General features: G+C 41.0%; 4 protein-coding genes across 7 annotated transcripts in view; 2 read left to right on the top strand and 2 right to left on the bottom strand.

Annotated features, from left to right (window-relative positions):
- Nucleotides 1–9,300, bottom strand: part of LOC126928919 (lysine-specific histone demethylase 1A) — a 100,534-nt gene extending 91,234 nt beyond the window's left edge. The window contains exons 1-10 of the mRNA XM_050744810.1: nt 9,013–9,300; nt 8,265–8,493; nt 8,041–8,192; nt 7,816–7,977; nt 7,627–7,743; nt 7,370–7,546; nt 7,018–7,278; nt 6,817–6,954; nt 6,661–6,734; nt 6,431–6,579 (exon numbers count right to left, since the gene is read on the bottom strand). Coding sequence (XP_050600767.1) covers nt 6,431–6,579; nt 6,661–6,734; nt 6,817–6,954; nt 7,018–7,278; nt 7,370–7,546; nt 7,627–7,743; nt 7,816–7,977; nt 8,041–8,192; nt 8,265–8,493; nt 9,013–9,036 — 1,483 coding nt within the window. The 5' untranslated portion in view covers nt 9,037–9,300. The remainder of the gene's footprint in view (nt 1–6,430; nt 6,580–6,660; nt 6,735–6,816; nt 6,955–7,017; nt 7,279–7,369; nt 7,547–7,626; nt 7,744–7,815; nt 7,978–8,040; nt 8,193–8,264; nt 8,494–9,012) is intronic.
- Nucleotides 9,301–9,543: 243 nt separating this feature from the next.
- Nucleotides 9,544–26,605, top strand: part of LOC126928961 (ATP synthase subunit s, mitochondrial) — a 33,475-nt gene continuing 16,413 nt past the window's right edge. The window contains exons 1-5 of one of the 2 annotated variants that reach the window (XM_050744920.1): nt 9,544–9,691; nt 9,760–9,845; nt 9,911–10,113; nt 10,190–10,352; nt 10,426–10,460. In XM_050744920.1, the coding sequence (XP_050600877.1) occupies nt 9,680–9,691; nt 9,760–9,845; nt 9,911–10,113; nt 10,190–10,352; nt 10,426–10,460 (499 nt within the window). In that variant the 5' untranslated portion in view covers nt 9,544–9,679. Of the gene's footprint in view, nt 9,692–9,759; nt 9,846–9,910; nt 10,114–10,189; nt 10,353–10,425; nt 10,621–26,605 lie in introns of those variants that run through there. The other variant, XM_050744919.1, reaches the window with a different exon arrangement.
- On the top strand, nt 10,867–12,610 carry LOC126928959 (uncharacterized). Its single transcript, XM_050744917.1, has 3 exons — nt 10,867–11,146; nt 11,223–11,291; nt 11,400–12,610. The coding sequence occupies exons 1-3, from the start codon at nt 11,096–11,098 to the stop codon at nt 11,943–11,945; spliced, it is 666 nt and encodes a 221-aa protein (XP_050600874.1). The 5' UTR covers nt 10,867–11,095; the 3' UTR covers nt 11,946–12,610.
- The window catches only part of LOC126928903 (extracellular sulfatase SULF-1 homolog), a 79,598-nt gene continuing 65,161 nt past the window's right edge, over nt 12,169–26,605 (bottom strand). Inside the window, exons 5-17 of one of the 3 annotated variants that reach the window (XM_050744762.1) lie at nt 20,631–20,781; nt 20,323–20,498; nt 18,501–18,611; nt 18,014–18,306; nt 16,788–17,135; nt 16,212–16,398; nt 15,895–16,129; nt 15,654–15,833; nt 14,627–15,590; nt 14,140–14,550; nt 13,864–14,055; nt 13,700–13,787; nt 12,169–13,627 (exon numbers count right to left, since the gene is read on the bottom strand). In XM_050744762.1, the coding sequence (XP_050600719.1) occupies nt 13,534–13,627; nt 13,700–13,787; nt 13,864–14,055; nt 14,140–14,550; nt 14,627–15,590; nt 15,654–15,833; nt 15,895–16,129; nt 16,212–16,398; nt 16,788–17,135; nt 18,014–18,306; nt 18,501–18,611; nt 20,323–20,498; nt 20,631–20,781 (3,430 nt within the window). In that variant the 3' untranslated portion in view covers nt 12,169–13,533. Of the gene's footprint in view, nt 13,628–13,699; nt 13,788–13,863; nt 14,056–14,139; nt 14,551–14,626; nt 15,591–15,653; nt 15,834–15,894; nt 16,136–16,211; nt 16,399–16,787; nt 17,136–18,013; nt 18,307–18,500; nt 18,612–20,322; nt 20,499–20,630; nt 20,782–26,605 lie in introns of all 3 variants that reach the window. The other 2 variants (XM_050744763.1, XM_050744761.1) reach the window with 2 other exon arrangements.

The following is a 26,605-nucleotide window of genomic DNA, read 5'->3' as shown; positions in this document are numbered from 1 at the left end:
AGTACCCTATACGGTTTCGACGCCAACGACATCATCGTAGACGACGGAAAAAATATTGATAAATACGTACTTTTAAGAAGACGTATTTAAACAGATAGAAAGCATCAATGGTACACCGAGGCACTGAGTCGAAGGCGTGCGCGAAAACAGACATCATCGCGGCCGTTAAGTGAAAAGATAAATACCCCGCGAAAACTCTCCGCGGCCGAGCAGATACTAGTTTTTAGCCGGCGCAAATGCACCGCGAAGGATGCTGAAAGGCCGCGTAATCGTTGTATGGCGTGTGGCCAGACATTAACATGGTCACCGTCATTCTTCTCTCCGTCACGTAGCCAGGCCCCGTTTAATCATTCTCGGTCACCCCGTCACGTAATCCCCTTTTGAAACGATTGTCAGCCAAGATTACCGGGCATTAATTTGAAAAATGTAGCGACGTCGTTGTCATGGTCCTCGTCGTCGCGGTAGTGAAGAGTGAGGCGTAAGCTTATTAACATGTTCCATGCCGCGTGTACCACCGGTGATACATGCCAAAACCTTTCACTAAGAAGACCCTTTAGATTCTTCGGAAATGAAAATTTTATATTTTTCGTGTTTTCTTCGAAATGTGTCATTTGTAATATAACAGTATATAATATGCATACAGATAAGTGCAAAGTTTTCCCAGTAAAATATGGTGCAGAAACTGAGGAACAAATTTTTAATAACTTACAATTAGTTCTTCGTACGTTAGTATCACGAGAATTGCCATTTCGAAAGTTGCATAAAGATAACGCCAAGCAGAACGTGTTAACCAGAGACATCGAGTACGCTCATCGTTCGCCGATTAAGTCGGCGGTTAAGGCGAACTTTGTGCACGAAATTTACTCCAACTAGTTGCGTAGCGCGGCTACGAAACCTGGAAGCCGACTCGGAGAGTATACGATATCGTACAACTGCCAATTCGACTTACCCGCTTCCCAATTTTGGTCGCGAGCACCGCCTCCCACGGAAGCCTCGTCCCTGACGTTCGAATTATTCGAATAACTTAAGCCCGCCGTTACGCCCCTCATCGAGACGAAAGTTTCGCTGGTCAATAAGCGTAAGTAAGGCAGCCACCGTCTCTTTGTCCCAGCCTTCTAATTAAGATCCTCGAAACGAGTCTAATTAAAACGGGGGAAACGGATGAAAGGATCCGGAAAGATCGCTTCGAAGAGTATCTGTAGTTCATTTACAAGGAAAGAATATTCTACATCCACCCCGTAGGGTTAAAACGAAAACACGTCTCGTTTCTCACTCTGTGGTACCACCCTGTATCTCCAAATTGGGACTGCTGGATTCGTCGAAGCGGTAGGTCGGTCCGTGAAACGCGCGACAGTACACGGAACACATTCCATCGGAAATTGTTCAGTGCAACGGAACGTGTTCTAACTGACAGCCTTTCAAGATCAGCTGACACCCTTTCGGTTCTTTAGGTGAACGTAACAAGATTTCCTGTAGTTGGTTGTTGCATTCATCAACATTCCCGAAGAAACAAGGTCTTACGAAAGGGTTCGCGTCCACAGCTGCCAGCGATAATCTCGCCTACACGGTGATCAGAAGCGATGGATGATCGATGAGCCGGGCCTCGGCTAATTGAGAACGAAATTTGGCACGAAACAACCGACGAACTGCGATACCGTAGTATCTGGTACACGTTTGTCGTATGTGAGATTCCATTAAATCCACGGGACAGTCGTAGTTACGAGTGTGTACCAGCGAGCATAACCGACGACAGATCGGCAACGTATAGGTTACACAAAGTGCACGGGGAAATAATTCGTCGGCTCGACAACTTCATGACCTCTAAGCTACTCGCGGAGTGCGTTGCCAGTACATCTATCGGTGACTTAACGCCTCGCGTCAAGGAAATCCACTCTCGACCGCGCGTGTAGAAAATTTAAACGCGTCATTTGGCGCGCGCGTACTCGCGCATAGTTTTGTTATCGTCGCGAATGAATCCTCCTCGGCTTCCACGCGTAAATCAGTCCCATTGACACGACTCGGAAGTCGATTAACACACGTGCCGCGAAAACCAAGATACTTAATCGCAGCACGTCACTTAACACCTTCCAACTTCGAAGGTGGATCGTTCGAGCCGGGCGTTTTCGAGACGAATAAAGTCGCGCCGATAAATAAAACGGATCAGAGGTAATTGTAGCGGCATCGAGGTCGAGGGTACACGACTTTCTCGTTACCAAAGCGTCCGTGGAACGATTCAATTACAGGTCGAGCCATTTTCCACAGCGACGTTATTAATCAACGATTTCGGGGAGCTTGGACACGCTGGTCGATATCGGTCAATCTTTGGATCCTCTGGGGACCAGGGTCTATCTCTTGTTCGGGTATATCATACCCTACAGGCGACCTAATTACGCTTCGACCGCAAGCCGACACATTTCATGTTGACACGGAATGCTCCGGTTGAGTCGAGTTATTATTCTACGAGACTACCGTACGATCTCTAATCGCGGGGATTAGTTCGATCAAATCGATCTTCGAATATGGTAATCAGCCAGCAGGATACGAGGGATAAAAACGGAACCAAAAAAAACGAACATCAGGCTCGAGGAAAGAATCTACTCCAATGATAAAATAAAAAGTAAGTTTCGAAAGAAGAGCGTAGCAGCGGATAAAAAAACGCAAAGACAGAAAGCGTGAAAAGGTATCGACGTTGCCGGGATAGAAGGACTTAATCCAGGACGCGTGTCGGCCAACCATTTGTTCATGGGGGCAAAGGAACAAGCCGGCGCTAAGAAATCGCCTCGTTGACACTTCACGGGCGATAGGTGACGTTAAGAAGAGAAATCACGCGGATCACGGAGCAGAGCCAGCAGAGCACAGACCCAGATAGACTATATCGACAAGGTACCCTACCGCGTCGTCGACACGAGGAGCACTGTAAATGGTAAAGGCACAAACATCAAGAGCTCGGAGAGGCAGCCGTACCTGACGTACGTGTGTACAGACCGGGTGTGCACAGATAGGCCGAAAGTGGTCATGGGAAAGGTATCGGTGCGTTAAGGCCAAGACTGGATTCCGCGGGGCGAGGCCGACTCGTTGGCGGGTAGGAGTGTACAAGGTCTTCGATACCTCGTAAATTACCACTCGAGGCCCCCTCTGCTATCCAGCTCTCGGCTCAACTAATGTTAAGCTGCCTACGTTTTCGTCCTGTCGAGGAAACACCACGGCGCGTCTCTCCTCTGTTGGTTGGCTGGTCCCTCTTCTGGGTCCAACTCTTAACCGAAAACACTGGACGACGCATTTCGACACCCATTCTATTTTACACTTTTTTCGACGGAGCTTGTTTCGGCAAATGAGCCCGGGATCGCCACGGTTCCCGTCCCGTTTATTTCCAACGGTCTCAGTAACATCTTCGACTCCGAAATCGATCGGAGATCGAAAGCGAAAGCTCATTAAGCCGCGCGCCATTCCGATTCTCCCCTATATTCCCTTGGTATTCCCTTGGTTCGTAAATTTCTCCAAAGAACCGACCGGAACATTATTATGGGAAATACGAAACGCGCTCGAAGACCTGGTCGCAGGTCGTCGTAACGAACGCCGATCCTTAACTCCATCTCTCTGATTTCGATCTCTGAGACCGAGGGAATAACTCCAGCCTAGATACTCCGGATTCTTCCCCCGCCCGTAAATATCCTAGGTAAGTTGACGTTAAAACGACGAGCTGCAGAAACGCGTTCGGAACTTTTACCCACGGAATCGCTACGTATTCCACTTCGGTATTTATCGATCGACGATTTATCTTCCGACAGAAGGCTTTGATCGGTCAATGCGCTTTAAAAGTCACCCGATGAGGACTTGTTAAACTTTCTCAATTAATACCGCAGAGACGTGCATTTTCGTGCTGACGTAGCCGCGTCTAAGTCTGGCAAACAGATCCGGAGAAAAGTGGAAAAGGGACGCGAAGAAGGAGAAAGTTCCTTCACAAAAGCAACGACGAATATCGATGGAGGCGTTTCATGAATGAACGAATGGAACCGTGTTCCTGTAACTCTCCCATAAGACTGTCAAACGTTACGAGAAGCAAAAGATCGGCGAGGTACGCGTGGAAGTCGACTTTACGACAATATAATTTTGGTAGCGACACGCGGATGGCGTGGAATGCGACGATCGGAGTCAACGAACGGTATAGAAGACTTCGATACGTCGTAAATGGCCCATCCCTGGCCTCTTCAAGAGCCCCTATCCACCTTTCCATCTCGTACACGCTACATGTACCTATATACACGCATAATATCGAGCTGCCTACGTTTTCGTTCTACCAATCGAAAGACTGACAACGAACGATCGAAAATACCAACGACGAGACCAGTCCACGCTCGCAAACAAAGCTCGATAACTCTTTATTATACGACCGATCGCGGGGGAACAGAGAATCGTCGCGATGCTGATGACCACCATGACGACTGTACACTGTACATTCCTGAATTTTACTACCAAATCGTTTCCCCGACAAAATCGCATTCACACGAAAATATTGTACCGGGAGGAATGCATTCTGGTTGTGTTCTCATAAAAAAGACACAGAATCTCCGCGCATCATCGCGAATCAGTGGTACTTTGGTATTTCTAGTCCTTGGCTAGCAAAGGACAGCAGTAGATTTGTGTAATAATAGATTTGCATAATTCGTTGAGTTTAATGAGACGTGACATCGATATAAACGTTAACGGAGGAATAGGAACTATGGTCGGCGATATTCAAAGCGAAAAAAGTATCTCAAAGAATATTTCGGCCTAAACGCTTTTCGCGGTCAGTGGCTATTAACCCTACAGCCGGGATTCGTTTGGAAAGAAACCAAGAAGGAACCGATGGTGCGTAAACCGAAGTTGGAGGACCGCGAGGAGTTCGAGGCTCGGTGGAGAAACGATTACATCGAGGATCCACCGTTCGGCCCCAACTTTCGACCAAGGATTCACCAGAGAACCTATTGTGGTGCTTAATTTAGCGTTAAATTGTTTACATCTCATTAATCGCCGGGAAGAACCTGAGGGGCCGTCATGATAACCGATGCACGTCAGTCATGGACTGTGGGCATCGCTTTAATTTCGGATTGACCACCATGGCCGCGTACCGTGGCCCCGTAAGAACGGGGGCGCACAACATCCTCCTCGCGCGTCTCTTGTTTCAGCCTGTGTTCAAGGAGCGCATTCACTTCGCTCGCTCGAGTTCGCTCTCTCGCACGATGCACTCGACTGCGTGGTCGCTCGAACGACAGCGGAGCAATATTGGAATTCGAGCCTGACTCGACCGGTTCGTTCGCTCACTGTCAGTCGAGTGTGCTTCGCGGTAGCGACACGCGCGACCACGTTACTCCGCTGGGTTACGGTCCACTGATACGCAACATCCACCAACGTCCACCTCGGGTATCTATTAAAGCTGCGTTTACCGTTCGTTTACTAGGGACGATATTTCGTGCGAGATCCACGACTGACCATTCACTCCGCTGATTCTCCCAGTTGAAACGATAGAAGCTTCCGGGTGTGAATCGTGTAGTAGGAATTACAAGTAACGTCATTAAGGTTCTCGAAAGGCTCTGAGATCACGTTCGCGTCGAGGCTGTCTTTTCGATTGTCATGAGTCCGATACGCGATATGAGTGCAACAGAGAATGGTAACGCAAAGGCACGTCACGAAGTTACGCCCAGAAGCTTTTAACAGTTTTTATTGCAATGCCTCGATACAATCATTTGAACCGCACTGGAATGCCAATTATTTCCGGAGAGGCTCAGTTGTTTAATGTAAATACTTGAGATAATGATTAAGGAAATAGTAAGGTAGACCGTTAACTTAGACTTTGGAGTTAAGAACAGAGAGAACACTCGAACAGTGTAAAATACGAAACCGCTTGATTATCTATAGTCATATTTCTCGCTGTTTTCGTTTTTGTTAACGCATTAGTAGGCTCTAGCACGGCGAACACGCTATGATCATAGTATAATTTCACATAATGAGAACTCTGGTAACCGATCGGTTAAGGGATATAGCGTACTATCTACACGGAATCTCATGCTATCGACTTTCAATAAGGTTGATAAAGTCAACTGTACGGACACCGAGTACGAGAGACTATCCGATGCCTGTAAAGGAGATGCAGCCCGCGAATAATTCACCCGTTATCTATACCATCTACTGGCTGGTTAAGCAATTTCTCGAGAACGTCGATATAATGCCGTATACGCGTTACGCCGTGCGGGGATACCCGACGAATCACGCACGCTCCATGAAATTAGAATGTTTTCGCGTGTTTAACGTATCGCAATGTACAACTATAATAATTACGCTCGATTTAGCTAGCGATTTAAGTAAACTCTAATCGCTCGCCCAGTGAAAGTCAGCAACAGATAATTTAATAAAGCAAAACGCTAGTTTATGTAACATTGTTAAAAAGACTTACCTGTTAGATGACTGCCGGTGAATTCGAAGTCGTCGTCTTGGTCCCAATGTTTCAGGCTCAGATTTGATAGCGACGTTGCGTTGGCGAACTCCAAATTCGCAAAGTGCCAATCCAATATCTGACGGTCCTTCGAAGAAAGGTATACGTCACTGTGAACAGGAAACAAAAATTTCACATACCAAGAATTTAATTTGCAAGATATTGTGTAACAGATAACGAACGAAACTTACCTAGGGGGAGAAGCTTCTAATTCTTGTAACTTCGCTTCGATTTCTTTCTGTTGTTCAGAGAGTTGATCCCATTCCTGATATAGCAAATAAAGTATATAATGCCTGTGCAAGACTGTATAAATAAAGATATTAAAAACCAAACAAAAAAGACCATACCTTGCATGCGTTATGAAGATCACGCAACTTAGAACGTAATACAAATTCTTGTGTTATATCACGTGTTTGTAATTTACTCTCAGTCATTTCTTTATACTGTTTATTTAATTCGACCAAACGATCCATGATCGCTATCATCTATAATACAAGAACTCTTAGTATTTCCTAAAAATTCAAAGCATAAATAATTCGAATACTTACCCTATGTTGATTGGTGATAAGCCGAGCTTGAAGCGATAGTACGGAACGCAAATGAGCAACTTGACGCTGTTTGACACCTTGCTCTTGCAAACGTATCACCCACTCCAATGCCTGACCCAAGGAAACCGGTCGTGTATTACCACTTTGCCCTGATCCAGCACTACCCACGTAATTAAAATCTAATTGATGTGAAAGATACGACGTAGCTTCCAGTAACCGGTTAAACTCTCTCTCTACCATTTCGTCTTTATCTTTCGGGACCTATCCGTGGAAAAAAATATTAAAACTTCATAAATAATTGTTTTAAACATTTAATCATTACAACATTTAAATGTACTATATTTATATTAACCGTTTGACCATCGCTTTCGTACAAAGGACACTTTTGTCGTATTTTGTGAAGTTCCATATTGATTTGTTTACTAAGTGTTGTCACTGGATTTCCACCTAGCCCTGTAACTACCATAGCACCGAGATCGGCGATGTATGAAGATTTACGAAATGTTGCAATTCGACCACCAACACGATCCTATAAAATCAGAAACTTATATGAAAAACATGTCTTACACATTTTTTTAAATACAAAATAAAATTTTAAATAACAATTACCCGTGCTTCGAGTACGATTACTTCTAAGCCAAATTGTTGCATTTGTTGAGCAGCAGCTAAACCAGCAATACCTGCTCCAATTACGATTACTTTACCTAATTTCTTCGTAGGTAATGGCTAAAATAAAAAGACAATAATTTGTTATAAATAGTATTCATGTAGAAAATGTATTATAAAAACATATATCACCTTAAGTCGTTTAAATACTCCGAAATTAATAAAACCATGTCGTTCTAAAAATGCATGAATTCGACGTGCCAATACAGTGTCGCTATTATAAGGTGGTTCTATCGCTGGCAGAGCATTTTCAACTATCAATTGTTGCTTTGGATTCTCAAGCCATAGTTGCAACTGAAATAAAAACATTTATATATGAAAATTCCGCAATTTTCTTTTTAACTTAACGTTTCTTACGAGTCTATTTCTAATGTGAAGGAAAACTTTTTGGGTCTGCGGTGGTCCACCAGAAACATCTGGGAAACAAGCAGCTTCTGTGGAAGTTAGCTTATCAAATGGAAGACGACTTTGAAATGCTGCCCCCTCCAAACCATTAAGTAATTCCTTTACTATAATTAAATATAGAAATTAAAATTTAATCAATTACAGAAAAAATATATTTCATTAACAGATAGATTTACCATGAGGATCTTCATGATCGCTATCTTGATCATCTTCATCTTTTACTTCAATTTTTGGAGCAGAAGAGGTAGATACAGATTGTGATATATTTGTATCAGTATCTTTTTTTACTTCATTCACAGCTTTTTTTTCTGGAGTAACCAGACCAGGTTTAGATTTTTCCGATGTATCTGAAGCATTTTCATCTTCCATTTGATTATACTTCTCTTCCATTTCTCTGTACTCCACCTATATATAGATATGAATATAATAAAATCACAAATAAAAGAAGCAATATTCAATGGTAAATCAATTCGTAACCAAAACTTTATTAAGTATGCAGAGATCTACTTTAACATATAGGTTAAAAGTTTCTACAGACGTTGATGAATTAAAAGTTGCATAAAAAACATTTATTTTAATTTACACACAATATACTCGCTTTTAATTAGAGAAAGATAAATTTACGATTATTGACAAAGTAAGATAAGTAACAAATAATGAGTCTAACCAAAACATAACCTAGTCTGGTTATTTACAGCACAGTATTATTCAAGGTATACGTGTGCGAATTATCCTCCACACAAGAATTTCTACCGTCTAGTACTATTTCATGAAGGAATATGCGAAAACCAACACTTGATTCATATTATAGTAAAACTTTGTAACAATCAGTGTACTAAATAACACATCATATAATAACCCTTATAAGAATATATTTAGTACTGTATAATATTAAATGTGGGATAGAAGACTAACAAGACAAACCTTCGCTCTTTTCCTTCGACTCATATCGTTGCTATTTAGTAGCTTTTCTGCCAAACGTAATCACTACCGTACGTAATCACACAGGTTTGTTTTGACTCTTCAAACCGGCGGCACATACAATTATAAGATCCAGAGGCTACGAGTAACGTAGAATAGTATAACCCACTGAAATGCAGTTTGTCTCTGACATCTGTATTAAACAATGTATACTGTATAAGTGATTGATACAAATTCTTTTAATAGCTGGGAATCATATGATTTGGAATTCTTTTCATCTGTTTATGATTCAATATTCCCCACAGCGATATTGTTTCTTTGTGCTCAAGAAACTAATGTGGTATTTCGAATAAAATTTTATATTACCCACCGGGAAATTTGTTTTCGCCCTCTGTCGGAATATCTTGATTTTATTACTTAAATGTTTGCACCTTGCATAAATTCTTAACTTGTATTGTAAATAGTAATGCGCACTGTCTAACTTTCAAAATATTATCTGATTAGATGTCATAGTTCTTTGGTCTATTATAGGATTATGAGTATATACACGATCTTCTATGCGCAATTTGGTTCTTACATTGTGATTAAGTAACTAGTGCTTCTGGAACCTTAAGATTTGAGTAATATTATAATTATTTAATGATATTACTGTTAAAACAATAGAAGAACAATGACAGTCTATGTAAGACTATAAAAAATTTACTTCAGTTTGCCATTAATAGGATTATTGTCATATACTTTTTATTTCAGACATTAAGCAAATTAACATCTTTAATTCAAAATACAAGAAATCAAAGTAGGCCTTTCTTTTACTGGCTTACTGTTGTATTTAATAGGTATTACAATAAAGCATTATTGTTTGATTCATTGAACAAAATATAAAAGAAACATTTTTTTAAAGAGTTGATGCTGATCGTATAAAGGAAATTGGTCCAGATCGTGCTTGTGCAGAATGGCTTTTAAAAAATGGAGCATCTGTCAAATGGAAAGATTTTTCTGAACCATTAACTGATTATAACGCATTACCATCTAGTGGAAACTATTACATTGAATCTATTGAAGCAAATGATGCTGGAATATGTGATGTAGGATTTCCATATCTTGGTTAGTATCGTAGTTAATTTAATGACATGAAATAGTTTGTATATGATCACAATTATTCATTGGGTTACCACATTAGAAGGATGCAAACACATAAAAAATATAAAATTGGAAAGCTGCAGATACGTTGATAATAAAGCTATACCCTATCTATCGCTTATTCAAGATTCTTTAACTAATTTAGAAATTATAAAATGTAAAAGCATTGATGATGGTGGACTACGTCAATTAAAAGTATTGAAGTATGTAATATATATAAAAATGAATAAGATATATCTAACAAAATGTAATGTTGCTTATATTTTGGTATTTCAGAAATCTAAAACAATTAAAAATTCAAGGACTATCACGTATCACGGATAATACTGTTCAGAAAGAACTTACTAAAGCTTTGCCCAATTGCAAAATAGACTTTGAATGAATGACTTATGTTTGATTGTTAGCTAAATTATTTTTGATAAATGTGTTAAGATTTGTGTGTAAATATAATAGTATAACATAATAAGTAAATATGAATGCATACTGGTTCCTTTAAACAGAGATGAAACATAATCTATTGCAATTCATCATAAGAATTCGCCATTAGGAGTAACCATCTTTATAAAAAGTAACTTTAATTTGTTATGCTTTGAATAATAAGAAATATTTTACGAAAATTATTACCTTAAAATGTAATTAAAGTAGTATTGCTGCTTTTCACTTCTTTTTTGCGCGTTTATAACAAAATATTTAAATGAAAATTGTAAAATCTAGAACGCATAAATCGAATCAAATCTACCGGAAGCATTTAATCTATCGGAAGTACCGAAAATTGAACAACTTAGTTTCCCGCCAAAATGTGATACCGCCATAATGGTCATGCTGCATCTTCAAGCATCAAGGACATTCGAAGTTTGAAATAATTTGAAAAGTGTTATTCTTTGAAACATAATAGATTTAACCTTAGAAAGCGTTCTTTGCAATCATATTTCTATAAATTAGCATCATGTCACAGGAAATGAACATTTTACGCTGTTATTCGTGTAAAACATATCAAGTAACTATCAAATGCGCAGTAATTTATTGTCAATTGGTATTATAACGTTCGATTTCTAATAATTTATGAATTATAGGTTCACATAGTCAAGAAAGCAAAGAAATGGCAATGCAAAATATGTAATTTTAAACAGACATTCAAACAGGTTAGTTAATTCCATTTATAGCAGAAGAATTGTAATTTCAATGTTCATCATAATATATCACAAAACAAATGTCATACGTGCAAGGTAGCAGATGATTGCAATTTTTAGGCTTATTTTAAAGGCTCAGGTAGAGATTGTCGTGTTATGGTTCAAAAATTAAATCTTATGAAAAAACATGAGATTCAGGAGAATATATCCTTTAGTGGATGTAATAGTATTAATGATAACTATATGAATTATCATCCTGAAAAACCAAAGCCAAATATAAAAGTGGAAAGCAAGTGGGCAAAATATCTAGATACACCAGAAGAGATTAGATCTAATACTTTTGAAGCTGCAAGTAATCAAAGTAGCAATTATAAAAAATCTGATGATATAGAACATCTTGATAATAATATGATGTACGACTGCTCACAAAATGAACACACAGATATAGATAGCGATCTTTCTTATGAAAATGATTCTAAACAAGATTTGATCTATAATAATGAGGAAGAATATGATAATTTTATACCAGAAGAAATAGATAATGCACTATGTAGCAATGATAATAGCGAAAGTACTAATTTGTATAGCAAAAATACCACTGAAATTAAAAGTGCAAAAAACATTTTTGATGACAATGAAGATTTCGATCCTACTATTGATTTTTAAGTTCTGCATATCTATTAATTAAGAATTATTTGAAGTCAGAAATGTTTTCTTCATGCATATTATTTTTCTATTAAAGTTCCTGTTAATTTATGTAAAAGACATTAAAAGATACAAAGAAATATGTTTATATTTTTTCAATTTCTTTTTATCTTTTTTTTTTCTTTCTTTATTATCGAAAAATTTGTTCATTTTTTTATTTAAGTGAACGGAGTATCAATCGCAATTCGGACAGTATTTATTTATTTATTTCACATGATTTAAATACATTGCTTTAACTTCAAAATCTTGAAGATATTCTCAGGGCACTAACTGAGAATCTAGTACATAACACAGACATATACTTGTAAAAAAATAGAATGCTAATGGAAACAAGCATCTAGCTATTGTATAGTGACGTATAGATATGTAATATTTCAACTACAACAATAGAAATTGTAAAAGGACAAATATTGTCTAAGACTCTTTTAGAATTGTTCAAGCAAACGTTTTAAGTAAGCAAAGTTTACTTTTTGCTTGTATACTTATAGCAGCATATGCATCCATTAGCATTCAATTTTTTTTTTTTTTTTTTTTAATAACAGATTGTTAGATGTAGCAATCACAAAAGTTTTCATACTGTTTCTAGAAAGACAGGAAATTACGCAGAATAAATGATGTTAAAAGTTGCTTTTTTAATTGTTTTCATTGAAACTCGTACAGTCTTAGCATTGTGGCTTAAATTACCTTCCTTTTTCCTGTCTCTACTCAAACATCCTAGTAACGATTGGCTAGAACGATTGTTAGACACAAAAGTGACAATTTATTCTGCAACATGATTGCTTGAAGGCAATAGGAAAGAATAAAACGAATGGCAGTTTTGATAGAATAAACGTTTCATGAACGTACTGGCGTATAGAAATTTTCGTAAGGAAAGGTAAAAGGCTTTTGGCAGGACGATTTTTATATTGTGTTTTGTTCTTTCGTTGTGCGTTTCAGTTCGTAGTCACGTAGAATTCGAATTTGAAATAGCTCTTTAACGCGATAGACGAACTCTCATATCCTTCTCTCCTCTTAGACACTCTATTGTCTATAAAGCTACTGATATCGGTTATTCACCTCGTAAAGAAGTATCGTGTTGCTAGTTTTGGATAATCGAAGATTTTTTTAAATTTCTCTAAATCTCGTTAGGCAAATATAGTTTTATTCGAGATAATTCGCTTCTTGTATAAAGAGACTTAAAGGGACGTAGTAGTAAATAAATTATTATAAAAAATATCGGCTATTAAGTAAAAAAAGGATTGTTTAGATCGTTTTCGATTGTTAAATACGCGTGATTATAATACACGCGATACGCGTCCGATCAGTCGCAATAATTTTGCCATAAGAAGTATAATGTTAAAAATATACACGGTGTACTCGTATCGAGCAACGCGAGTCTAATTAATAGAATCCGAACATTCTCAATTAAATATCACGTATCCTTTCTCAATTAAATATTACTAAATAAATTACGTTATTAAATGCATCGCGAAATTAATATACATCTAAGGCAATGCTGTCACGCATCCTTCGACGACTTGTCCAAAGAGAAATAAACGAACCATGATTATCAGTACTGATGTCTGTGTCGACGATAATTCACCGCGTCTTGATGATGCTTCCAACTACTTTGCCAACTTCTGCTTCGTCTGTTCCAAACGCTCCTTAATAAAAAGTAATAATTCAGTATATCACACATAATATAAAGTCAAGTTTTCGATTAAAAATATATTTACGTTTGCAACTTTTTTCGTCTCTTATTCGGCGGGCTACTGAGTTCGCTTTCTCGAATAATTTGTAACGTTGATGGTATGAACATATCTTCTATAAAAAGAAATATCAACAAATTAATAGATAAATTTCTAAAATTTCTATTTTATATATTATCAGTCAGACATACCAAAGGAATTTGCGTATTTTCTCTTTGAAATGAATCTCTGATGTTGCTGCAGTTGTGGCAGCGCTTCCCTCGCGCTTCCAACCGTACAATCCCTTGTTCCTTTGCAGCCCTTCAAATGTTCCAATTGATCGTGAAGATAGGAACGTTCTGAAGATGTTAAAGATGAAAGCCTGTTCCACTGTTCGAATGGATCTAAACGAAAAAGGAACAAGAGCTAATAATTGAAACCAATTTTCCTTAGAAAACTGATTTTACACGTACAAATGCCGCACTCACCGATCCTGAGGTTATAATAAGTGACCAAGCCAGTAGTAAACTCGCAATAAAGGAAGTTGTGTGTCGCGTTAATGGTACGAATACACGAATACGTATTATTATTAGCATTCATACAAAAACAGAATGGTCCCGCGCTCCATAACGGAGCAGTGCGCCAATGGTCGTTATCGTGTTCGAAGCAGTTCATCTTCTCCGTTAAACATTCCTTCTCGAGTTTGGCCTTCTTTCTCAATTTTCTTTCCTTCTTCTTCAAACGTTCTTCCTTCAACCTTCTTCTTTCCTCTCGAGCAATTTCTTTCTCATCTTTTTTCGAGTAAGAATCAGGCTCGCAGTAACACTTATGACGAGCTTCTAGAGGACTGTTCAACATCGGTGGTAGTCGACGATTACTATTTGCTATATCTATTATATCTAGTATAAAAAGAATAAGTTCAATCAAATCTGTATTCAAATATTTTCGTGAGTCACTGTATGCACAATTACTAACCTTGCCTGTTCCTTCTATCAGGAGATTCTAAAATAGTAACATCGATCCTAGAGGGTCCAAGATTGGTCGTTCTATTCTTCTGCACCTTTGAAAACCTTCTAGTCGAAGATGCCGTAACTGGTGTGGTCATGGGCGTCGTAGTCACAGTCGTAGACGGGAACGTTCTCGAACGAGCTTCGGTACTTGTCCTGGGAAACACCGGAGTCGTTCTTTGTGGCTCTGTCGATTCACCGAGAGTAGACGCTGTCTCTGATCCCGTTGATAGCACCGTTTGGCCGTTTGTTCCTATCGTAGTTTCTTTGGTAAAGTCATTCGTGGCTCCTATACTGCTAGAAGTCTCTTTTCGAATCGTGGTTTCTTTCATCGTCGTGGTAGGAACGGTTGCATACTTGGTTTGATGATACTTCTGATGCCTCTGATTCGGTGTGGTGCTTTGCGTAGTCACAGTCGTCTCCATTGTTTCACTAACATTCACTATTGGAGTCTCATCATGCACGCTGTTTGTGAACAGAGTATTGTTCCTTCGATGATGGTGAAACTTCCTGCGCCTTTGTGGTTTATCATCCTCCACTTCCGTCCTGTTAGCGACGACTTCCTTCATCTTTTGACGACGTGGCGCCTTTTTTTGTTTGGAAGTCGTTGATAACGTGGTGGATGTTGGTTCAGTCGTGGTGGTCGTATCGATATCGGTACTTTCTGTGACTGTAACGTTAAATCTAGGCTTCTCCGTAGTATCTGTAAATGCAGTTTTGTCTTCCGCCACTTGGTTGTGTTTCACGATGGAACGAATGGTTGATGCAGTAGGATTAAGCGTAGTAGTGTGATCGTGTTTCTTGTGATGGCGATTCACGTGGTTCTTCGAAGGGTGATGGTGCGATTTGTGTGCTTCCTCTGTGTTCTTTGACCCATCCTCTGGGTCTCGCATAACTTGAGGTCGCTTGGTCATCAAGTGACGACGAATATCCTGGAATGAATACCACGTCATACATACTTTGTACGAAATAAAACACGTATTTTCGATGCTCACTTTTAAAGTTTCCAACTGCAACCTCATTTCTCTGATCTGTTGTTCAATTTCTCGCCTCGAAATTCGCCATTCGTTGGGATCTTGGTACACGGTTTCTGAGCAGTTCACGCCTCCTTGTGGAAGAACCGAACATTTCGGTGGAAACGTTCTTTTTGATTCTGATTGCCGTGCTTGGGTTGCCTAAATATGAGAATGAGGATCATACGTTCGCCCGTAAATTTGTTATATTAGAAGTATATACCTTTAAATCATCCAGTTCTTCTTCGATACTCTCCATGATCTTCGTCACATGTTCAACAGTGTCTTTCTTCGTGACACTCCTCCGTACCCTCCTGTGTCTCTTTACCACGTCTTCAATGTTCAGCCGTCCTTTCACTACTTTATCCAAACTAGGATCGAAGTCATTGATCGAGTATTCAGATTCATTTAAATTATCGAACTCGAGAGATTCGTCTTCCGACGTCCGATTATCAAACCTGTCCCTAGGAGCACATTCATTACGATGAAACGTTCGTGTCTTATCCAACGAATCATCAACGACTTTCTAAACTTTCGTACCTGAAGATCAAGTTTACGTATTCCCTCTTAACATCGTTCGCGAGGCTGTTCAGTTCCTGGAAGAAGTCCTCGTCGTCCTCCTCGTCGATGGCTCGTCGGTCCCGTTCACCATCATTATAGTCATCATCGTTCCCATCGATATCTCGGCTAACATCTTCGCTGTCCATATCTGACACGTCTCGTTTGCCTGAGAAAAATCGTGAACGATGATCTCCTTCCTTACTAAGAATTATTAATCTCTGCATCCTATCCCCTTATTGATCTTTTAATCAACCAAAATGATTTTTTATGGCACGGGACAAGAAACCAATTGATCTTTATTTTTATTGGAAAAGCGTAAGAATGTCGGAAATACTTTTTAATTTCTCAATATTTAAACATGCATCTGCTCTACTAACATTAAGAAATTTTTAGAAAATTATGTGGATCAATTTCTTTCCTGAGTGATTCGCATATCCCATATCGTGGCAAATGCGATATTTCATGATATTAAAACACTCAACATTATTAAAATATTTTTAATCTCGAGAACGTTACTAAATAAATTGAACGGAATGGGTAGCTCTCGTGAGATACCTCGTCTAGCAAAATATCTGGCCACGTCCGTATACACATCTGTGGGTCTTCTGTCTCTGCCAAAGCCATATCGATGCCCATCGATGTAATCATTCGACTCCAATCTGGTATAAACGACTCCATTTGGCGTGAAACAGGCGCATTTCTTCGACATCCTTGGCGAAGGGGCGGCATATTTGCACTTGTGTCTCCTCCATCGGTGACCTTCCCTCTCGCAGCGCCACTTTTGACCTGGAATACAATTCGTCTGGACTTCCGGTCGCGAGCACTCGATGGCCAACCGTTCGTGCTTCGACGAGAAGGATGAGTGAACAGGATGAACCCTATTATCCAGGTGTGGATCAGAGTCTGAAAGGCGGAGATCATCATTTTACGGTTATTCGCCGCTATTTTCTTGCAATCGTGTTCCTTGAGAATATTCACTTCTCGGGGTCCGTCCTTCGTAGTTACAACTGGAAATCCCATTCCATAGCGAAGGAGAGCGACGAGAGGAGATTTTATGAAAGAACCGGGTGCGCGGACCAATAAAATGGGATTAAACTTTGATCATTGCGTAAATCCCGACTAGCGAAACTTCGACAAGACTTACGTCCGACCCCAGAGGGATTCGAGCCCCTTTTCAACGTGATTATCCAAACCGGTTGAATAAGAATTCGTTCGACTTAACCGCGAGTTTCAATTACGTTGAATTCCTGGACGTAGCCGAAGAAGAAGTTCCTTCGATGTTTTTTCCGTGTCGCAAGATAAAGCGTCTGTCGAAACTAATTAAAACTTTACGCTTCTAAGAAAATCTGAAACCGATACAATCTTAAAGAATATCGATCTTAATCGCTTAAGTAATTCCTTCTGCCGATGACTTAATTAGGCCGATCAAAGAGCGCGCAGAATACAAGTAAGCAAGATAACAGTTTTTCTTCGACTTTACGGATCTCCTATCTTTGTTCGAATTTTTCAATTTAATCTAACCGAAACGACTACGCTTTGCTTAATTCCGTCGTCGGCTCTGTGTAAATCTCCGGCTTCGAGTAATTTATTCATTGAAAGATCGGATCATAATGCGAGATTGCAGCTCTCCAAAGCGGAGAGCAATTTTATTGCCGCGAAAAGGTCAGCGTGAAGTGTTACGCCTTCCTGCGGGGGAAACCGCGTCCCAAATAGGGAAAGGCTACATAAAGAGCAAGAATTACGATTTGATAATACGCAATAAAACGAGGCAAATATCTTACTCGATTCGTCGATGATCGAGTCCTCGAAATCGTCATCCTCGGAAATGTCTTGATCACTGCCTGTATCGTTCTCCAAGAATCGATGCTCCGACTCGCGTTCCGCGTCTGGATCGGCAACGTTGTCTTCTTCCTCTTCCGGCGTGGCGTTCGCGTGCTGTTTCGCCAACGTTTGGTTCTGCCTTCTGGCTTCCCGTGCTTTCGATTCTGCGATCGATTCCGGAGTTTCACGACGTCCGGAAGATTCGATCAGAAACGTATCCGGCCACTTAAACTTTGATCTTCTTCCATGTTTACTGCAACATGCGATTCTTCTTGAAAAATCAAGTTTTTACGATCCGAATATCTCGATTCTCTTGCTTGGCAGTTTTGTCTCATTTTATCTTTCTTCGTCTTATTTAACCCACGAGTAGGTAATTGTCTTTCAACGTGGAATTTAGTTCACGATATATATATGTGTGTATAGCGAAAAAATTGGCGATATACTTACTTCTGAAAGAGTTTCTTAAAAGAACGACCGTCCATCTGGGGGGGCGTCTCGACGCCGGCTATGTCCAGGAACGTCGGCGCCAAGTCGATGTTCAAAACTATGTCGTCTACTCTGCAACGTCATATAGATGCTTTATAGTAATCCAATATTGCAGCTCAACCCTCGGGGTAAATACCAGTTCGGTAAAGTCGCTGCGAATATTCTGATATTTCGTCCTTCGAATCCCATTCCTTTCATCTCGTTTTATCGCATTATAGATCTTTGATTTTTCGGTATTGTTCAATTTCGAACGTTTGTAGGGCTTAGGGAAACATATAGGAAAGTTTATAATAACAGTTCACCTTCTTACTCCTACTATTGTATTTTAAATCTCAAATTTTTAATCTAAATGTATTTCCATTCCAACAAGATTATTCAGAAATTGTCGTAGATTACTAGATACCAGTGGAGGTCAGTCGTAATGATGCACGAGCAAGCAGTTGATAAAAACTGCAACAATAGCCCCGAGAAGCGCGATCTATCATAATATTTGCTCTATCGAGCTAAACAATTTCACCCCTGACATTTGAGTATCGCAAGGACGAAGCCAATATCAACCCTATGGCGGCGTAATAAAGTGACGAAGAATTTCGAACAAAGGATATAGAAAATAATCATTTACGCTTGTGGCATCAAATACAAAAATATATAAGTGTTTTTAACTTTTGTAGCCAACGTATGCAGCTAAGATAACAAATTATAATAATTATATTTAACGATTTGCCCGAGTTTCTCTCGTGTTGCACCGTGAAAGGATTGAACGTTTTCATCGCTTCGCGAAAACTTTCATTCGAAAGAAAACAATATTCTTTTCCGCAACACATCGCGTTTTTCAAACGAACCATGGTATTGCTCCGCCTCGTGGCAGAAACCAGGCGCCGTTTATTAAATCTAGAAGGGATTGCACGCGGAAGCAAACTTGCCCCACGCCGCGCCGTGGTATTAACCTAACGACGATGTTTATAACAGACACGGTTCTGCTTCAATTTATACGCGAATGGCCGAGGGTTCGCGTTCGCACGGTAGTCTGGCAACTCGAAAACGGTGAGCTGTCTCGTCGGTTAGCGCACTGTCTTTTACTCCCCGCGCCGAGTTTACCCCGATAATTTATCGTTTCCGAAGTTGCTGCGCGCAGCCGTAATTCCAGAAGACGATCAGACAACGATCACTTATACGCGTACTAATACGCTCTATTTATCGCGAGCGTAATCTCGTCACGACGCGTGGATTTAAGGGCACGAACGCGATCGTACGTTCGACGCGTAAATGCACCGTTTTGCCAGGAATGTAACAACACGAATGCAACATACGGCAATGGCCAGGCACTTCGACCGAAATTATCGCGTGTGCTTTTGTGCTTTAGCCCATTCGCACATCAATTTACGGGGCAACGTTACCATCCTGACGGTAACTACCGATTCACCACGTGCAACATTGTTGCAAGACAATGACCGATTATGGAAGAGAGATACCCAGTAGCGCAAGATAGAATGGAATAGCGAAAGTAAAGTTGAGAAACGATTCTACGGCCGGTTACAACTGTAAATCTTTCTCTACTGGCGAATCAATTTATCCAAATGCAGCCACTAGTCTCCATCTAACTTGCGTGATTTACAACTTCACGCCTCCTCTTCGCGCGCTCGACCGACTCATGATGACTCGTTTATTTGTCCTACTTATAACTACCTACGAAGATACACTTCCCGGCACGACGAGTCCGAGAAGTGGACACGCAGCCCGGCCTACGTGGAATCAAAATAATCGTACAACGTGCGGTGCTTACATGGTGCCAGGTTCGATTCCAGGTCCTCTGATCAAGAACGGTACCCTGACATCGAACTCGAACGGGAAGCTCTTTCCTTTGATCAGACCAAATTGTCCCAAATGGTAACCGTGGTCGGACGTGTAGATGATATACGTGTTGTCCAGCTCCCCCAGGTCTTTCAGTTCTTGGTAAATCTGTTAACAAGCGGACGCACAAAAATAAACGAGCGTTCCGGCGAAACGAGTGGTTCTCCTGACGCGACCGTGGCAAGAGCTTCAATTAATACGTGTCTGCAGAAACGTTTCTAAACGAATGAATCACCGTACCCTGTCCACCGCATCGTCCACGCTCTGCAACGTTTGTAGCCTTTTGGTCATCAGAAGATCCGTAAACTGTTTGTGAATCGGCTGCATTTTCTGCGTCACCTGCAGGATCCATTGCTTGTCAGGATTCGGCGCGTAATCGTAAGCCGGCGTGCTGAAACGAAAAAGATCATATTGGCTATAGTGAAACAGGACTCGTCAAAGGACTTTCGCCGCTTAAGCTACTCGTTTGGCTTCGACCAGAGCTCTCAACGAATACCCTGGTTAGCCGATTAAGTGGCTCGAGGCTTCTGTAACTAGGATTCGAGCACGTTAGCATGCAGAATCCGAACTGGCCAGGGGAAATTGAATTAATCTCGAGTATCGAACGAGAGTTCGATGCAACGAGTAGGTGAAACGCGATGGACCCTCGAGACGCCGTATCCTCTCCTCCTTTCTCTTCCTCTTTCCATCTAGCTCTCCACCAATTACGCGAGACACAAAATTATGGGTAATTGGCCCTTCACCTTCCTCCACGTCCTTCAGAAATGCTCGGCTGGAACGTGCTGGATCTCTTTGTCTTACCCGATGGACCATCGTACGAGACGCGAGAACAGGTTTACAGGCCAGTTGTTCGGAATTTCATAGAGAGCTATGATAGCCTAGAAGGGTAGCAAGAGTATTCGACGCGTTGTAACTTTTCTATCTAGCTGCGCGTACTTATTATAGATTGTTAAACGTCCATTCTCGAGATATTAAAAGGCAGAACGTTTAATCGAATTCCACGGCTACTCTCCCTAATTCCAAATTAATTCCCGTGAAATGAAATTGAGACCTTGTCCGGGGAAGAGAGACGGCGATGCGTGTCGACGGTGCATGAAAACGAGCGTTTCGCGTGCGCAATAGCTGTCCGGTACCTATGACGCGGATCCCGTGGAATCTCGTTTCGCTTCAAGCGAGACCGTGCTGGATTTTCGCGAAAAACGAACGAGAGGAACACCACCTAACGCGATCATCGCAATAGCAATGCACCCTCTGTTCTCGTTCAATCAACGTTCCAACGAGAATCCAACGGCTGCAGCGATAAATCCGAATAGAAACGCCCCCTTTTCAACGAAATCTAAGAAAATGAACGGGAAACCGGAGGAGATTTCTCCAAACAACGAATCTACGATTTCTGAAGGGAAAGAGTGTACTCGAAGCTCGAAGCGAGGTAGATGAATCTAAGACTGGCTGGAGTTTGAAGAAAGAAGAACGTGGTTTGCGTTAATTTCCTCGGATTGCCTTTTCGTTTGCACAAACGTTGCTGCGGTGCAGAGAAGTAAAGGGAAGGCCGAGTCTTTATGCAAATTTAAAATAAAGCTCGCAATCTGACGGTGGCTCCCGAACGAAGAATATCGTCGTCCGTCCTGGTACAGAACATTCCCCTCCCTTCCATTCCCCCCTCTCCAGTCTACCGTCCATGTATATTTCGTCTGGGCTCCTTAATTGCAGCCTATTCTGCGTGCACCGGCTCGCCACGGCCACTTAACTTCCCCGCGAGACACTCGACGATTATATTTGCACCCAGACACGTGCCCCCGCACCACCTTCCCGCTTTCGTCTCGCTCGCGCACACGGTATCTCTGAAATTCGCGCGCGTGTTTTGTCTCCATGCGTGCATCCCTCACGCGCGCACTACTTGAAAAGCGAACCGTCGTTGCACGCGCTGGAACGCTAATCGACTGCCTTCCCTGGGTAATTATAGAGCGCCTAACCGAGGACAATCGATTTCTTCGCGCGATCTCGGCACTGCGCGGTTCCTTCTCGCGTGCTTTTACTCGCTTTGCGATCCAGTCGATTAGCTGATTTGGTGGTGCTGCAACTGGTGTCGCGTGAAACGGTTGTTAAATTCTTGAATTTTTGAAATTTCCAATCTTTGAATTTCTGAAATCGAATTTTTGATTCGATGATTTTCGATGAATCGAAATTTCGAGATTTCGAATTTTCAAGTTTGCGATTTCTTGAATTTTTCAATTACATTCTCCAGCGCCTTTGATGGAACAATTTAAATATACATTCGTTTCGTGTTTGCGCCGACCTGGTTCTCCATGCACTTGATCAACGCTTCGTTAGGTTCGAAGTTGCAACGTCCACGCTCGAGAAAGCTGCTTTTCTTTGAAGAGGAGCGAATAATGGGGAAAGTTGATATCGTACAAACGCCAAATAGTATCGATGTTTCGCGGATCATCACTTTCACTGTCTGAACTGTTGAATAGGCGCGACGTCTCGTTGTTTGCATATGCCACAATGGAGTTTAAGTCGCGTCGTTCCGTTACTAAACGTGCTCGATTCATTGCTCGTTTCACTTCCAGAATCAATATCGATACTTCTTTTCATCGTTCTTCCAGACACATAACTCTTCAAGAATACTAAGTAAGACTTTTTATTCCATCTTTTATTGTTCGGCATTCCAATCACGGAATTATAAACGTTCAATATTTCAGATATTACCAAGGCTTGTGCTAACAATTTACGAGGGCTTAAATGTATACCGCTTTAATACTCCATAAAGTATTTCTCCTCTTATAATGGACGATATCGAGGGGCAAGGTTACAAAGACATTCGCGTTCAAAGTGGACGTTGGCAAGGATATCGGGCGTATCGGAGGTAATCGATATTTGAGGCACTCGAAATGGCTGTCAAGCAACTTGGAGTGTCGTAAGGAGTAGCAAAAGGAGGCCACGTACACGGAAGAAAAATAAGTGTTCGTTGGTAATAGTCTCCATTGAAGAGCTCGCTTTCTCTTTTATTCTTTTCGACCGGTGACTGGTGGAAAGAACTCTGGACGAGTAACGAAGCACGCGCCCGATCACAAGGGATCGATTGTCGAGACGTTGCGAATGCACACGTCTCGAATTGACTCGTACAAATAACCGAGCTGTGCTCGTTCGACCAGCAAACGTTTCGATCGACATATTTCACGTTGGCGCACTATTAACGATCTAAGACGCCATCGAATCGAACCTATCTATCTCTGTCCGTTCAATTCTTCGGTTTTCTTGTTTATTTCTCGAGCAAAGAAACTCGACGCAGTCAAGCAACCTCTTCTTTCGTGTCTCTCTGCTTGCGATCAAGCCGATACGCGTACGCTGTGTCGCCACATATTTACGCACGCCTCGTTGATCAATTCCAACGCCATTGGGTCTCGTGGTCGCGCGATCTACGCAAATTTGAAAGTCGGTGGAAATCGTGACCGCGATGCGCCAACAGTCGATCGATCGTGACCGCGATTTTTCAGAGAAGAAAGATGACTAAATGGGGAAAAAATGTACGGTAGTTCTATACTAACGAGCTGAAATTTGTCTTGTTAATTGATCATCGCTGTTTCCACCAGTTACCGACTTGTGAATTGAATTGTTGAACTCCTTTCCAAATGAAACTTCAACTGCACATATCCAAGTTCGTATATTTAATTATCATGATTGATAATTGACTAAATGGCAAAATTTAATGGTATTATGGCGGCACTCGAGCACGGAACTTTCCAACGGCTTCGCGACACAGAGCGCTATATCTTCAAAGCGTAAGGCCGATGTGCCTAATGTGCCATCGATATCCCTACGGTTCTTCCGCCGAATGTTCGGAAAAATGCATGCGCGGTAACCGCCGCGGTACATCTAATAAACGCGTGTGTAGTAGGGATATCGAAGGGCAACTAAGGAAAGAATCCGTTTGGTTTCGAACAAAAGAGTCATTCTGCCTCAAGCCGCGAAGTGCGAAAGGTTCAGCATCATAGCGAAGCAAACACAAGCCGAGATACGCGATTGTAAACTCTCGATGGTTAATCATAAGTGTGAATCGTATAAATTGTTGACCTGTTGATTGTTAATAGTAATAAACTTTTTGTTGAATATCTGAGTATTCCTTCCGCACCTATCACGACTTACCACCTTAGTATTAGTTCTTCGAATTCAAACATTTCATATACATGAACCTAATAATTATACGAAATAAATTTTGCAGATTTGTATGTCTCCCCAGATAAATCTTTGATCCATGACTAGTTAATATCGCACTACCCTAATCAGAAAAATGTACGCTCCGAAACGAATTCGAATCCGATTTTACGGCGATTAATTTTTCCTCCCTAAAAACAGGCGGAGATCTGTATTCCCTAACGGCAATGGTGGCATAAATTCCTTCCGCTAATTACTCGGACGATAAATTTCGATTATCTGATCAGTGGTGATATTAACAGGGCTGGGCGCGTTTCTCTGGAATTAAAACGGACCCTGCGGCGAACCACGTCGTTGCCCCGCGACACGGCCACACTTAATACAAGCTAAATCTCTGATAAACTCCGTTCCCGCGCCCACGGATTAGTTACGGTGAAAGGGTGCTGTCAAAATATAAACGTGTCTCGTAAACGCGCGATAACGCTGCTTTACCCGTGTCCACGCGTCTACCGCTGTCCCTAAAATGGCACGGGGCCATTAACACGAATGCTGCGACCAGATTACAGTAGATTGGTCGTATTAATTGACGGTGAACGTCATGGAGCACGTGGAAACGAAGACAAAACCACCAGTTGATCTGTTCGCGTGTCCCCTTCGAATCGATGAAGCTCGTCGCTGTATTCAAGATCGTAGAAATTGTCGAATATAGGATTACTTGAGCCCTAGCTTCAACGTCTTAGAATTGAATCTCCAACTTTGCATAGAACAATTAAATTTGTATATTAAGACATATCATTAGCCTGTAATGTAGCAACGAAAGAATGAGAAAATATCGTATTTAGATCAAAGTAAATTGGTTAACTTAACCGAAATACCCAGTCCTTTTTTTTGGTCCTCGATTAGTCTTCGATCGGCGTCATCGACGTGACTCAGTCGAGTGTCAGACTAGTTAAGCCTCTTTCTACTGAAATCTCGAAATTAACGTGTCCTTCCTTTTCATAGAACGTTTCAACGTCGACTAAGGTGCTTTGCTCTTGTTAGCTCTGGATTTAGATTATATTAGTTAGGCTAGGCTCCTCGAAAAGTGCACACGTCACGCGGCGTGTTTCGTTTATCTTGACCTCGTTGGCACGAGGAGAACTTTGGAAGATTGATTCGCTCCGAATGTATAGATGTTCTGATTAAAGCAGTTCTCTCTCTCGGGTCATTGACATTGTCTTTGTTAATGGACTAAGTTGTTCTTATAATATTTATTCAAAGTAAGCGTTTAAGTACGACGATAAAAACACTCGATATGTTTTTTTGGTTTTTAAATCTCAATGGCACTCTAGTGGCGTTCATTAAGTTTCAATTTCTCGACTCTCTTCCTTGATTTAATCAAATCCTCGAGAGATCCTGCTAAGATTTCCTTTCGATTCTGTTTGATGGTGTGCGATAGGAGACGCTCGTTTTCTCGTCGAGTAAATTACGTTTCACCTTTTTCCCTAGTTTCCGATGAAAAGCCGCGCTGCTCTCGATTTCAATCGAGCCTCGATCGATACGGTCTCCTGGTGTCCCAGTAAGGCGACCGCTTATCAGATATTGCATAAAACAGATAAGAATGCCGTGGAGTTCGTAAAAGTAAATTGCGGCCGATCAGTTCGCGAAACGCACCACGACTCTCCCATTCCACCTGCCACGATCGAGTCACGAGTCGTTCGTATCAGCTCCGCGATCAGTATTGTTAACGCGTCGCTACTCTTAAGAAAAATTCCGATTATTCGACGTAAGAAAAAGTAATTGAAGACGTAAATAAGCAAGTACAGCATGTAGATCAGATGTAGTACAGATGTAGAAACAAATCGAGAACATTGTAAATAATAATAAATCTACATGTTATAGGAAACATATTAGTTGCTATATGCGATAGTGGGAGAACAACTGAATTTTATCCGTATATTTTACCAACAATTATTCAAATTCCATAAAATACGCTGTTGTAAAAAACTTATGCAAGTTATGAGTCATTTTGAATATCTTAGATATTCTCTTATGTCGTAACGATTAAAAAGAGATTCGAT

This window comes from Bombus affinis, chromosome 2 (assembly GCF_024516045.1).
Source record: "Bombus affinis isolate iyBomAffi1 chromosome 2, iyBomAffi1.2, whole genome shotgun sequence".
In the NCBI taxonomy this organism is placed as follows: Eukaryota; Metazoa; Arthropoda; class Insecta; order Hymenoptera; family Apidae; genus Bombus; species Bombus affinis.
Note: the sequence above shows the minus strand (reverse complement) of the source record. Positions and strands in the feature narration are given on the sequence as shown.

Bases quoted from the DNA above. Each gene is read 5' to 3' on its own strand.
- LOC126928959 (XM_050744917.1), top strand. From the start codon at position 11,096: ATGTCACAGGAAATGAACATTTTACGCTGTTATTCGTGTAAAACATAT. The intron at 11,147-11,222 runs GTAACTATCAAA...TATGAATTATAG, and splicing joins ATTCGTGTAAAACATATCAA to GTTCACATAGTCAAGAAAGC. The intron at 11,292-11,399 runs GTTAGTTAATTC...TGCAATTTTTAG, and splicing joins TTAAACAGACATTCAAACAG to GCTTATTTTAAAGGCTCAGG.